General features: G+C 34.8%; 1 protein-coding gene across 11 annotated transcripts in view; it reads right to left on the bottom strand.

Annotated features, from left to right (window-relative positions):
- Window positions 1-4,122: 4,122 nt before the first annotated feature.
- Window positions 4,123-11,696, bottom strand: part of Dync1i2 (dynein cytoplasmic 1 intermediate chain 2) — a 52,426-nt gene continuing 44,852 nt past the window's right edge. For all 11 annotated transcript variants that reach the window (XM_048812476.1, XM_048812475.1, XM_048812480.1 and 8 more), the window contains 3 exons: window positions 8,145-8,285; window positions 6,154-6,279; window positions 4,123-4,739 (listed from right to left, as the gene is read on the bottom strand). In XM_048812476.1, coding sequence (XP_048668433.1) covers window positions 4,626-4,739; window positions 6,154-6,279; window positions 8,145-8,285 — 381 coding nt within the window. In that variant the 3' untranslated portion in view covers window positions 4,123-4,625. The remainder of the gene's footprint in view (window positions 4,740-6,153; window positions 6,280-8,144; window positions 8,286-11,696) is intronic.

The raw sequence follows: 11,696 nt of genomic DNA, 5'->3' as shown, positions 1-11,696 counted from the left end.
TGCGATCAGTGCTCCTAGTGATCATCTTCCCATGGTGAGCATGTGTTATTTCCAAGGGGACTAACCCTAGGAATATTTGAGGGGTACTGTATAAATTTGAACAAGTAATTGTTCTTTCCCAGATTTTTAAGGAAGTGACTGATGGAGGTTCTGCCACCATGTAGCAGTCTAGAAGCAAGTTTGTTTACTTGCTGATTCAAAAATAGGGTCCACTTCCTCTTTTCGAAGGCTCCAGATAATCTGTGTTCTGTATATAACTAAGAACAACACCTGGTAAAGACTGAAAATTCAAAATGGATCATTGTGTTCCATTTATCATAACTTGTAACTTTATCATAGAATGTAAAAAGGGGGATTATGACAATTAATATTTTACCCTCTGTTCACTGCTATTCCTAAATATCTTAAGTTTCTTAGGGTGTGTGTGCACATGTATTTTTTGGGGGTGGAGAGACTGGTGATTGAACTCGGGCTGCTACTCTTTCACTGAGTTATATCCCCAGCCCTTTTATCTATCTATCTATCTATCTATCGACAGGGTCTCACTCAATTGACCAGTCTAACCTTGAGCGTGCAATCCTCCTGCAGTCTCCTGAAAAACTGGGATTACAGTCATGTGCCTTGCCTAGTTCATAGGGTTTAAATGTGATGAGATTTCTTTAAAAATAGTTTAATCAACACCAATTCACTTTAATCCTTTGAAGATGAGGTCTGTTGTACTACACAAAAGTTTTACAGAATGCCCCTCTCCATTCTTTTTTTTAATATTTATTTTTTTTAGTTTTATATAGACACAATATCTTTATTTTACATTTATGTGGTGTTGAGAATTAAACCCAGTGCCTCATGTATGCTAGGCAAGCATGCTACCACTGAGCCACAACCCCAGGCCCTCCATTCTTATTCTTAAAAAAAAAAAAAAAAAAACACAAAGGAAAAAAAAATCCTTGCATAGTCCTTTATAATCTACAAAGTTTCCACATAAACATTCTCTTATTGTCACAGAAAGCAAATATTTTCATTTAACAATACTGATCTGTGTTCCAGGTTACACTATTGGTAATGGGGGAAATCAGGAATAAAACTTGGTTGTTTTGAGTCCAGTATTCTTTCTCATATACCAGGCCACCCTTAAGTGTAAGAAATTTTGTTCTAAAGCATGTCTGTTATTTTGCTCAGAAAAAAAAAGTACTTAAAAAAATCTAGTACAAAAATTCACAAAAGATAAAATTACTTCCTATCAAGGTCTTACTGGTAGTATACCTGATTTCTGAAGTCACAGTGTCAGGTCTCTGCATGTTCGATGCAATGCAGATGTATTCTATACCCCATACAATCACTGCCCCACAGCCTTCTGAGCAAATAAAGTACATTATGAGAGAGGCAGGATAATACATTACCAGAGACCTGAATAAGTGACCTCACAAAGTGAAAGAGACCTTTCAAAAAGCTTACCTGAGTGCAAGCTGTTCCATCCTCTGACTGGGAACTGGTAATGGAATATTAAGAAGCCCAAACTGAGATTCCTGCTATGAAACTAACAACACAAAATACCATAATTTTATAAAAGTTTGTAAAAGATTGCTGATTGGCTATGTTGAAACTATCTGTGGCTAGAAGCTACATACTGAAAACCGAAATACCTGACATCCATTCGAACTTTGAGAAGTTGGGGAATTGTGAACATGGCAGGCAGAAAGAAAATCTAAACACCTAAAGTCCAACACAAAGGTCTGGAGAGCACTGGTCTATTATGAAAAGTATTACAATGTGATGACTATTCCAAGTCTTGCAGTTGGCATTCTGGTTAGGACTGTAAAGATCTTTTTCTAAAATCAACTGCATGTTTCCTATATATGAAAGGACTTTAAAATATAGTACAGTACAAGTAAATTAATAACACTTCAGGGCAATAAGACTAAAGACATAGATTAAAGGAATGTTCCTAACTGTAATTTTCCACTTGAAAATAAATACTAAACATGGATGTTCTTCCTATACTGCTTTTGGGGCATCTTTCTAAATCTTTGAGTCAAACATACAATTCTACTTGGGAATATTTTTTTTTAAACCTTTGTTTTTATGCAGTGTTGAGGATCAAACCTAGTGCCTCACAACTCACATGTGCTAGGCAAGCACAATACCACTGAGCCACTACTCCAGTCCTGGGAGTATTTTCTCCAAACCTATAAGGTCTCCCTACTTGCCTAGCTATCAGCAAGATGACAGCTAGAAAGAACTCCTTTCTTGTTATGTAGTATCAAAAATTTTTTGATACTCCAAATGATCAACAGAAGCAAAGCTAGGGCTGTGGTTGTGGCTGGGTAGTAGAACACTTGCCTAGCATGTATGAGCACCACATAAAAAAATAAAACATTGTGTTCATCTACAACTAAAAAAAAAAAAAAAAAAAAAAAAAGGAAACCTGATAGTAATTTCTGTAACTAGTTTTTCAAAATTGTATTTCATTTCTAAAAGTATTAAGAGCTATAATTAGCTCTTGGGTAAGAGCTAATCAACATCTTATCAGAAAATTCTACGTCAATGACAGTTTCAGTACTTTCTCTTCTGCTATTATATAGTCAACTGTAAATATAATTCCTTACATAAGTTCATGTTTTCCTAGAAAGGTATACTAAAATTGAATAGGCAAAGGTCTACATTAAGATTTTGGGAGCGGGGGAGAGAAATTATTCTCCCAAAGAAAAAACTCCTCGGTGATGAGTATTTTACAAATACTTACCAATTTTATTTTCTTTTACAATTGAACACAACTTGAGTCTGGTGAGTATCTGATTTGCTACATCTCTTGAGTTCTACCCTTAGTCAACACTGTATTTTAACATTTATGTGTTCCCCCTTTCTAGGCATTTTTACAAATTGAGGGTAAAAATATTACTATTATAGTGAATACATGAATTTTTCTATACAAAGACAATATGACCCTGCTGAAAATGAGCTTCTGACTCTGTCACCATGAGATAACTTCAGTTGTTATCTTTGGTACATAATGGACAATTGTGGGGGGTCAATTTATGAAAACTGAATATATAAAAGTGGGAAATTGTTTGACATAATTTCAATTAATAATTTTAAAGACAGAAAGAAATTCAGATATCATCTAATTCAAACTTAATTAACTTAGAAAAGAATGAAAACACGGATTTTATGGCTAAAATCATACTTGTCATAGGTGCTAGAGCTAGAACTAGAGTCTGAGTCTAATATTCCTGGTCAATAATTCCTTACACTACAGAAAATCCACAGGAAGTTTTGTTATTATTTAGAATTCTATCCCAAGTAGCCTTTGTTAGAATTATTAAAAATGCTCAAATTCCAATTACTAATCTTCCTTCCTAGTTCAAATCCTGTTGAATAAAAGTTAAACTTTAAAAGAACAAAGGAGGATCAAGGGAATGGACAATGTAAAGTGGATAAAAAAATCAAGATCAGATCATAGGCCTTTCCTCTAGTCCTGAAACAAGTTGATTTCAATACTAGTTCTTAGATATTTGTCACCTACCTTTCACACTTGTAGAGAAAGTGTGGAAACAGATCTGAAGGTATTGAGTTGATTCAGTGTCAAAGTATGGGTCATTTGAGCACTTTTCTTCATCTTTATTGTAACCATGAAATCAGTTTCTCTCAAAGGAGGCTTTACTCTGAGAGGTCACAATCATAGTAGTCTCAATCAGTGAAAATAATAAGAGATTTCCATTTATTCTTTTCTTAAAAAATATTTTTTAGTTGTTAATGGACTTTTTTTCTGTTTTGTTTATTTATATGTGGTATTAAGATTGAATCCAGGGCCTCACACTGAGCCACAACTCCAGCTACTCCATTTATTCTTTAAAGTAAATATAGATAGAAAGAACAGCACAAAAGTTAAACTAGGGGAAATTTTTCACTGACAGATTATACAGACATCCATTCTTAATGCACAGGGAGATCTATAATGTCCTGTATGGCATATTTAAGGCACAAAGCTTTACAGGATTAAGAGATGTGTGTGTGTGTGTGTATGTATATTTATATAAATATACATACACAGCAGGGGATTAAAGAATATATATGTATATATTAAAGACTACAAAGTGATGGAAAAATTAAAATTGCAAGGAGTGAAAATGAAAAGTTAGCACATATTTGCTTTTATTTATAGGTAACTACCACATGAACTATAAAGAGAAAGGATGTTAGAATGCAACTTGGATAGGTGTATGCATGCTGCAACTAAGAAGAAACAATGTTTATATTATGACTAGTGAGAACATTACAAGTTTAACAGGGAATTGTGATTATTTAAAATATGCAGAACTTATTTAATCTGTGCTTTAGAAATAACTGTATATAGTGTTATAAATTGAAAAGAATTCAAAAGAATAGAATTAAATATATCCCTGTGTTCTGTAAAGTCAGTCAGCTGTATTAAAAATGACAAATAAAAAAAAATGCATGTTAATATAAAAGGGGCACTGTAAGATTTGCTTGCTGCATTAAATCAACAGTTTAATCCATGAAATTTCTCTTTAATTATCATTTAGACAAAAGCATGCAAATAGTCTTAGGATCTACTGTAGAGCCTTCCCCCAGTCCACTAAAGGCTATACTCCTCTTTTTAGGAACTAAGCAGGTATTCGGGTAGCTGCTTCCTCTTCTGCATCAGCTCGGTTTGCATTAATTTCTGCGAGTGTTCGGCCGAATCGTGCCCATTCATCATTGCGGGGAACGGCAATCTGCTGTTAAAAGAAAGACAATGTTTTGTGTTACACTGAAATAAAAGATCATTTTACCTGCTATTATTCAGCTTGTTTTCAAATAATTTTTTCCACTAAAAAGTAATAATTGACCTAAACGGCCTTTCCATAATTACAGGGACTATAACAATGATTTACAACATTTCAAAACAAAAGATGGTGTTTGTCAAGTATGTTGTGACAGCCTCAGAAATGACTTTGCTATTATCACCATCAGTGCAAGAGAGAATAACAATGATGCTTTGTAAATTTTACTCCTGTGTACTGTCTCATGGATTTTGCTGGTGGGAATTCCGTTAAAAATTTTTTAGTTCATTCTCATCTCATTCCTAGTTAGAAATAGTTTTGAAGCATTATTTTCATCTGAAGATAACCTTTCATGATTCCCTCACAAAAAGCTATGCTACTATTTCACATTTAGCATTGTAACAAGATAATAAAAGAAAAAGAGACTGCAGTTCTTTTGCCTCACAGAGGCAGTTGGGTGATAAAAAATTTTTGATAATTGCCAAAATAATATCACCGAGTCTATCAGGATAGGACATAAGCCACTCTGTGGTAAATGGATGTTCCTTCTTCTAAATCTACACTATCCAGTAGGGGAGTTACTAGCCAATGTAACTATATTTAAAGCTAATTAAAACTTAAAATTCAGTTCTTCAGTTGTACTGCCACATTTTAATTATTCAATAGCCATGTGTGGCTAATAGCTACCATATTAGTACAGACATAGAACATTTCCATCTGTGCAGATCAACTGGCTGTTCTAAATGATTCAATCTACTTCCCTTCAGATTCAATTGCTAGAGGCCATGGGATTTTCAGTCAGGATGAGGAATCATAAAACAGCAACAGAAAAATGACAAAGTTACTAGCCAGGGCTAAAATGGAGGGAATCAATCCTGGGCATTACCATATAGCCCATCAGAGCACTAAAGATGAGGGAGCTGCATCTCATCTTATTGAATTCAGTTATAATGGATCAAGGATCCAGATTCACATTTCAGTCATCAGATAATTCTCAAAAAATACTACTTTTGGTTTCTACTATCTGGCCCAAACAAATGTATGACTAATAATAATAAAAAAAGACTTAGTATCAGTTCTTTAAAATTCCAGTGTCCATCTATAACTCCACATTTCTTTTTCTGCCTGAAGAATTTATGATTTCCAGTAACGTATTCTTAAAGAAACAAAGTACTTCCATCATACTATATTAGTCTCAAAATCTGCCCACGGACACAGAACATCCAGTTTAGAAAGAAAATCTCAAAAATTTCTTTTGTAGTACGAAGTATACAAGCATATGGTTTATACAATTCAGGATCCACAAAGATACCTTCACTACAATGTCACTAAATAGATGTATCAAAATTATAGACAGTAAGCCCCATACCTCTCCCACATCATATATAACAATCTGTCCTTCAGAATCACCCACGGCAATCTCTCTTCCAGAATGGGTCCATCTTACACGATTAAGAGCAGGATTACCCTCCACAGAAATGCTGGCAGTTGGTACCTAAAGTCATTTAAAATATAGTGCAGTGTTAAAAGTTTCATCAAGATTTCTATAAACATGTAAAACAGTATTTCCTCTTCCAATCTGTTTAAAAAAAATAGATGAAAATGGATAGAGAATTTTCCCAACTTTCTTCCTACTCAGCAATATATTATGAATGATATTATAGTCAATCCTTGAACATGGTTTGGGAAAATAAGTCCTTTATAAGAAATTCTCACATGACTGGATATACCATTTTGAAATAACTTTTCTTTAATAAAGGACTCTTTGTTGTTTTAACTTAAGTAGCCAAGCTATTTGAAAACACAGGGTCAAATCTCATTTAAGAGGAAAACATTTCAAAAGCCCTCATAAACAGATCATGGTTCAGTTTTACAGACAGGAATTACTTTTGTAGCTTGGATCTCTGAAACTTATGTTTGATCCTCAGTTCCAAAAAATAGTTCACACTGAAGGTGCACCATGAGTCTTTCCAAAACCCCTTAATTTGCACAGACTCAGAATGAAGGCATGATGATGGATGGCACTAATACAGCAGTACCAGCCTTTTGGGTCTGATTGTGTATCTCCTATGCTGAGGAAAACACATGAAGCAAATAAATTCAGACTAAAAAGCCCCACCCCCAAATTTAAAGTTTTGAAATGTGGCCAAAATAATCCTTTAATTGACACCAGTCTTCCCCAGATGATTAGCTCAAAATTGTTATAAAGAAACTTCTTTTCTTTTCTTTTTTTTTTCTTTCTTTCTTTTTTTTTTTTTTTGTGGTGCTAAGGATCAATCCCAGGGCCTCACACATGCTAGACAAGCACACTCTACCACTGAGCTACATCCACAGTATAAGAAACCTATTTTGGTGTATTCTTTAACTATTATGGGAAACACCCACACTTAATTATAATCACAAATCTCTGGTACCAAAATCAAAGCTAAGAAAATAAAGTTAGTACCTAATACCTACCTAGGTAAAAGGTAAAATAAATTCTAATCATTCAGCAAGGCTTACTTAACACCTTTTCCTACCTCCCAAAATTACTAAGTCTGTAGATGACAATGTTAAAATTCTTACATTTCCAATATATAACTTCCTTGTCCTGCACAACCACCCATTTGACTTCAGGGATTTGGAAAGATGCCACCAAAAATATGAAGAGATGTGAGAAAAGGCACCAAGTGAGTTTCTCCTCAACAACCATTACTCATGGGAACTGCTAATATTACTTCTACCAACTAACAGCAACACAGAAATCTTAAGAACATTTTAGCCTCTCTGCTGGTAAAAACACATGACTAAAAATAAGTGATAGCTGCAATTAAATTTCACTGCTAATGTTATTTGAGTATAGCAATTAGGAAATCTGATGGTTTCTATATTCATTTTATAGTACAGGAACTGACTTCAATCCTTCACAGAAAAAGTCATCAAAATACATTTCTCCTTCATTCATACAAGGCAGGCTAAGACTTATATTTATGAATCATAATTCTATCACATCTAAAAGGATAATTCAGAAATTCAGGATTAAGGTTAACATTACTTCAGTAGTCTGAAACTATTTTCCAGCTTATGAATGGAAAATATCCCAGCTGCCTTTTGAACGAGACTTTGCCAGGACATTAGAGATAAGATACTGCTTTTCATAAGTTAAAGGAAATGCCCCAGTGCTCATGGCAACATTATTTCTCCCTTCAGTTCTGCACAGCATGCTGTTTGTATTTAGGGTACAAAGCTTATTTGGTTTCTTTGTGATGAAGCCACAATCGGAGTCCTACATTTCTTTGGGATAAAAGGAATTTCACAAATTATTGAATAAATCTCCAATTTTCTATTTTTCAGTGCAATTTTTGTTATTTTCCTGCTCACCTCTGTATCATTATTGAGATTCCACAAATCCAATCTCCCCATGCCATCAACACAGGCAAACAGGGCTGGGTGGGTGGGTGACCACATAACATCATAAACGTAGTCTGAATTATCTTCAAATGAGTATAAAGGCTTGTTATTCTGAAAGGGAAAAGTTGATTCTTAGTACAGTAAAAACATGACAACTCACAAATCATTAAACTACTGATCATTGGAAAAAATATGGCTTATATTCAACAGGTATACTATTTTATGATATTTAATACAGTAGAAAAAGTTTTTGTAATTCATTACAGAATTACTTGGCATTAAACTAAGAATCAACTACTGAATCACATTTTTCTCTTTTAATTTGTAGACGCCACATTGGTTTTAAAAAGGAATGGAATGTGCTTCAAATCATTTGTTAGTCAAATAATTCCAGGAAAATGGTAGCAGTGGCAGTGTAATTTTGAATCTCTTCTAAATCTCCCCATAAAACCCGTTACAACAATGAGCATGGCAAACCAAAAATTCACAATGTTCACGGTAAAATCAGGAGACAAACCTCCAAGCATAAGTAGGAGTTAACAAACCTCTGACAACCACAAGATCCACACAGTATCTGTATCTGTGTGGGAACAGTCCTGACAGCTCAAGTACAGAAGAACATCACAGTCAACAGGTGCTCACTGGACAGCACAGTGGGCCAGTCTGAGAATAGCAGTAGAAACTAAGATCACATTTATTAAAAAATGCCCCAGATTGCAATGCAATACCGAATCTGGGTCCTATAAGCTCTCAAAATTAAATCAATGCTCCCTTCCATGATAAAGTCCCAATAAAGAGAAATGGCTGGGAATAGAATCCAAGTTGTAAAATAGAGGACAACGGACAAAGGAAAAGAGAAGGTTCAGATAAAAGTGGTGCAGAAGAACAGAATATGTACATCTCAGACAAGATGTATTTGTATTTCCACTTTACAAAAACCACAGAAGAGAAAGATTTAACCTAGACCATGAAGCTAGGAAACCTATTCTTGCTCATTCTCTTTGTCTTAAGATTATAGAAAAATTTATTTTACTAATAGGTAATAAGTAACAGAAAAGGATCTTGGTCTAATTCCATACATAGTTACTGTGATATAAAGATAATTAAAGAAAAAGTCTTTTCAACAAATGGTGGTGGGACAACTGGATATATACATGCAAAAAAAAAATGAAGTTGTACTCCTCATCTCTCACCTATGTTTATGAACATAGGTGAACGCAAATAAATGCATCACAGATCTAAGTGGAAATACTAAAACTATACAACTCTTGTAAGAAACCATAGAAGTAAATCTGCATGGCCTTGGACTCAGCAATAGTTTCTTAGATATGAAACAAAAAGCTCAAGTGAAAAAAAATAAATAAATAAAAATTAGATAAACTTCTATATGAAAATTACCCAGGCACAGTGGTGCATTCCTTATCCCAATAACTTGGGATGCGGAAGCAAGAGGATTACAAGTTCAAGACCAGCCTGAGCAACTTAGCAAGGCTCTAAACAACTTAGTGAGTTACTGTCTTAAAAAATAAAAAGAACTGGGGATGTGTGATAAAGCACCTCTTGAGTTCAATCCCTAGTAACAAAACAAAACAAAACCAACCAACAAACAAAAAAACTTCTATGTTTTAAATGACATCATCAAAAAAGTAAAAGAACAATTTACATAGCAGAAAAAAATATTTGCACCAGCTGCAGTGGTGCACGCCTGTAATCCCAGCAGCTTGAGAGGCTGAGGCAGGAGGACTGCGAATTCAAAACCAACATCAGCAAAAAGTGAGGTGCTAAGCAACTTAGCGAGACCCTGTTTCTAAATAAAATACAAAAACTGGGCTGGGGATATGGCTTGGTGGTTGAGTGCCCTTGGGTTCAATCGCCGGTACCAAAAAAAGAAAATATTTGCAAATCATGTATTTTATAAATGATATATCCAGAATTCTAATAATGACCAATTAAGGACAGAAAAAAATGCTCAAAATTATTAGTCATGAGCTGAATGCAAATCAACATCACAATGAGATATCACTTTATACCACTAGTATCACTAGAATGAAAGAGACAGACAATATGTGTGGCTGAAGATCTGAGAAGTCAGAACTCTATTTCTTACCTGTCAGGGAAGATACCATGATCACCAAGAAATCAGAACCCTCATACCTTGCTGGTAGGAAGGTAAAATGGTGTAGCCAGTTTGAAAACAGTTTTCCAATTCCACAAATACTAATTAGAGTTACCAAATAACCTGATAATTCTACCCCTAGGTATATACCCCAAAGAAATGAAAACGTGTGCACACAGAAAATTTGAACATGAATGTTCATAGTAACCTTACTCATAATAGCTGAAAAGTAGAAACTCCAAATGTTCATTAACTGATTAACAGATGAACAAAACATAGTAAATCTATTCAATGGGACATTATTTGACCATAAAAGGAATGAAGTATTGACATATGCTAAAACATGGATAACCCTTGAGAACATTATGTAAAGTTAAATAAATCAGTGCACATATTATATGACTCATGAGATGTCCATAAACTGTCCATATAACAGGCAAATCCAGAGACAGAAATAGATTAGTGGTTTCTAGGAGCTGTGAAAAGGGAAATGAATAGTAGCTAATGGTATAATGGGTTCTTTCTGAACTTTCTAAAATTTCTGAAAATGTTTAAAACATTCAATCCCAGTGACTTGGAAGGTGGAGGCAGGAGAAATGCCAAGTTCGAAAGCAGCCTCAGCAACTTAGCAAGGCCCTGTCTTAAAAAATAAAAAAGGAATGAGTATGTGGCTCAGGGGTTAAGTGCCCCTGGGTTCATTCCCAGTAACAATAACAACAAAAGAGACTGGTGACAGTATACTCACAGAAATATTCATGAAGAACACTGAATCGTAACTTTTTTTGTGTGTGTATTTTCAAATTTAGAGACAAGGTCTTACTGAGTTGCTTAGGGCCTTGCTAAGTTGCCAAGGCTAGCTTTGAACTCACAATCCTCCTGCCTCAGACTCCAGAGCTGCTGGGATTATAGGCATGTGCCATTGTGCCTGGCCTGAATTGTATGTTTTTGAAGGGTTAATTTTACACAAATTATCTCAATAAAACTGTCAACTTAAAAAACAGATAAAGTGAATTTTTAAAAAAAGTTATAGACACAAAGAAGATTAAAAAGACACATCTATACTGGCAGATCCTGAAGAAAGAAACAAAAGCAATAATACAGAACAAATACCCAAAAAAATTCTTCTAGCTGGACCTGGTGGCACACACCTGTGGTTCCAGTTACTCAGGAGGCTAAGGCAGGATTGATGGCTTGATTTCAGGAACTTGAGACAAGCCTGGACAACATAGCAAAACCCTGTCTCTTATAAGAAAAATAAGAGGGGGCTTGAGATGTAGTTCAGTGGTAGAGCACATGCTCATCTCATTACCCTGGGTTCAATCCCCAGCATTGCAAAAACAACCAACCCCTGCCATACATACACAAATGTCCCCCCAACCCCTCCACCAAAAAAAAAAAAAAAAAAA

The sequence above is a fragment of the Marmota marmota genome, unplaced genomic scaffold (assembly GCF_001458135.2).
Source record: "Marmota marmota marmota unplaced genomic scaffold, marMar, whole genome shotgun sequence".
Classification (NCBI taxonomy): domain Eukaryota; kingdom Metazoa; phylum Chordata; class Mammalia; order Rodentia; family Sciuridae; genus Marmota; species Marmota marmota.
Note: the sequence above shows the minus strand (reverse complement) of the source record. Positions and strands in the feature narration are given on the sequence as shown.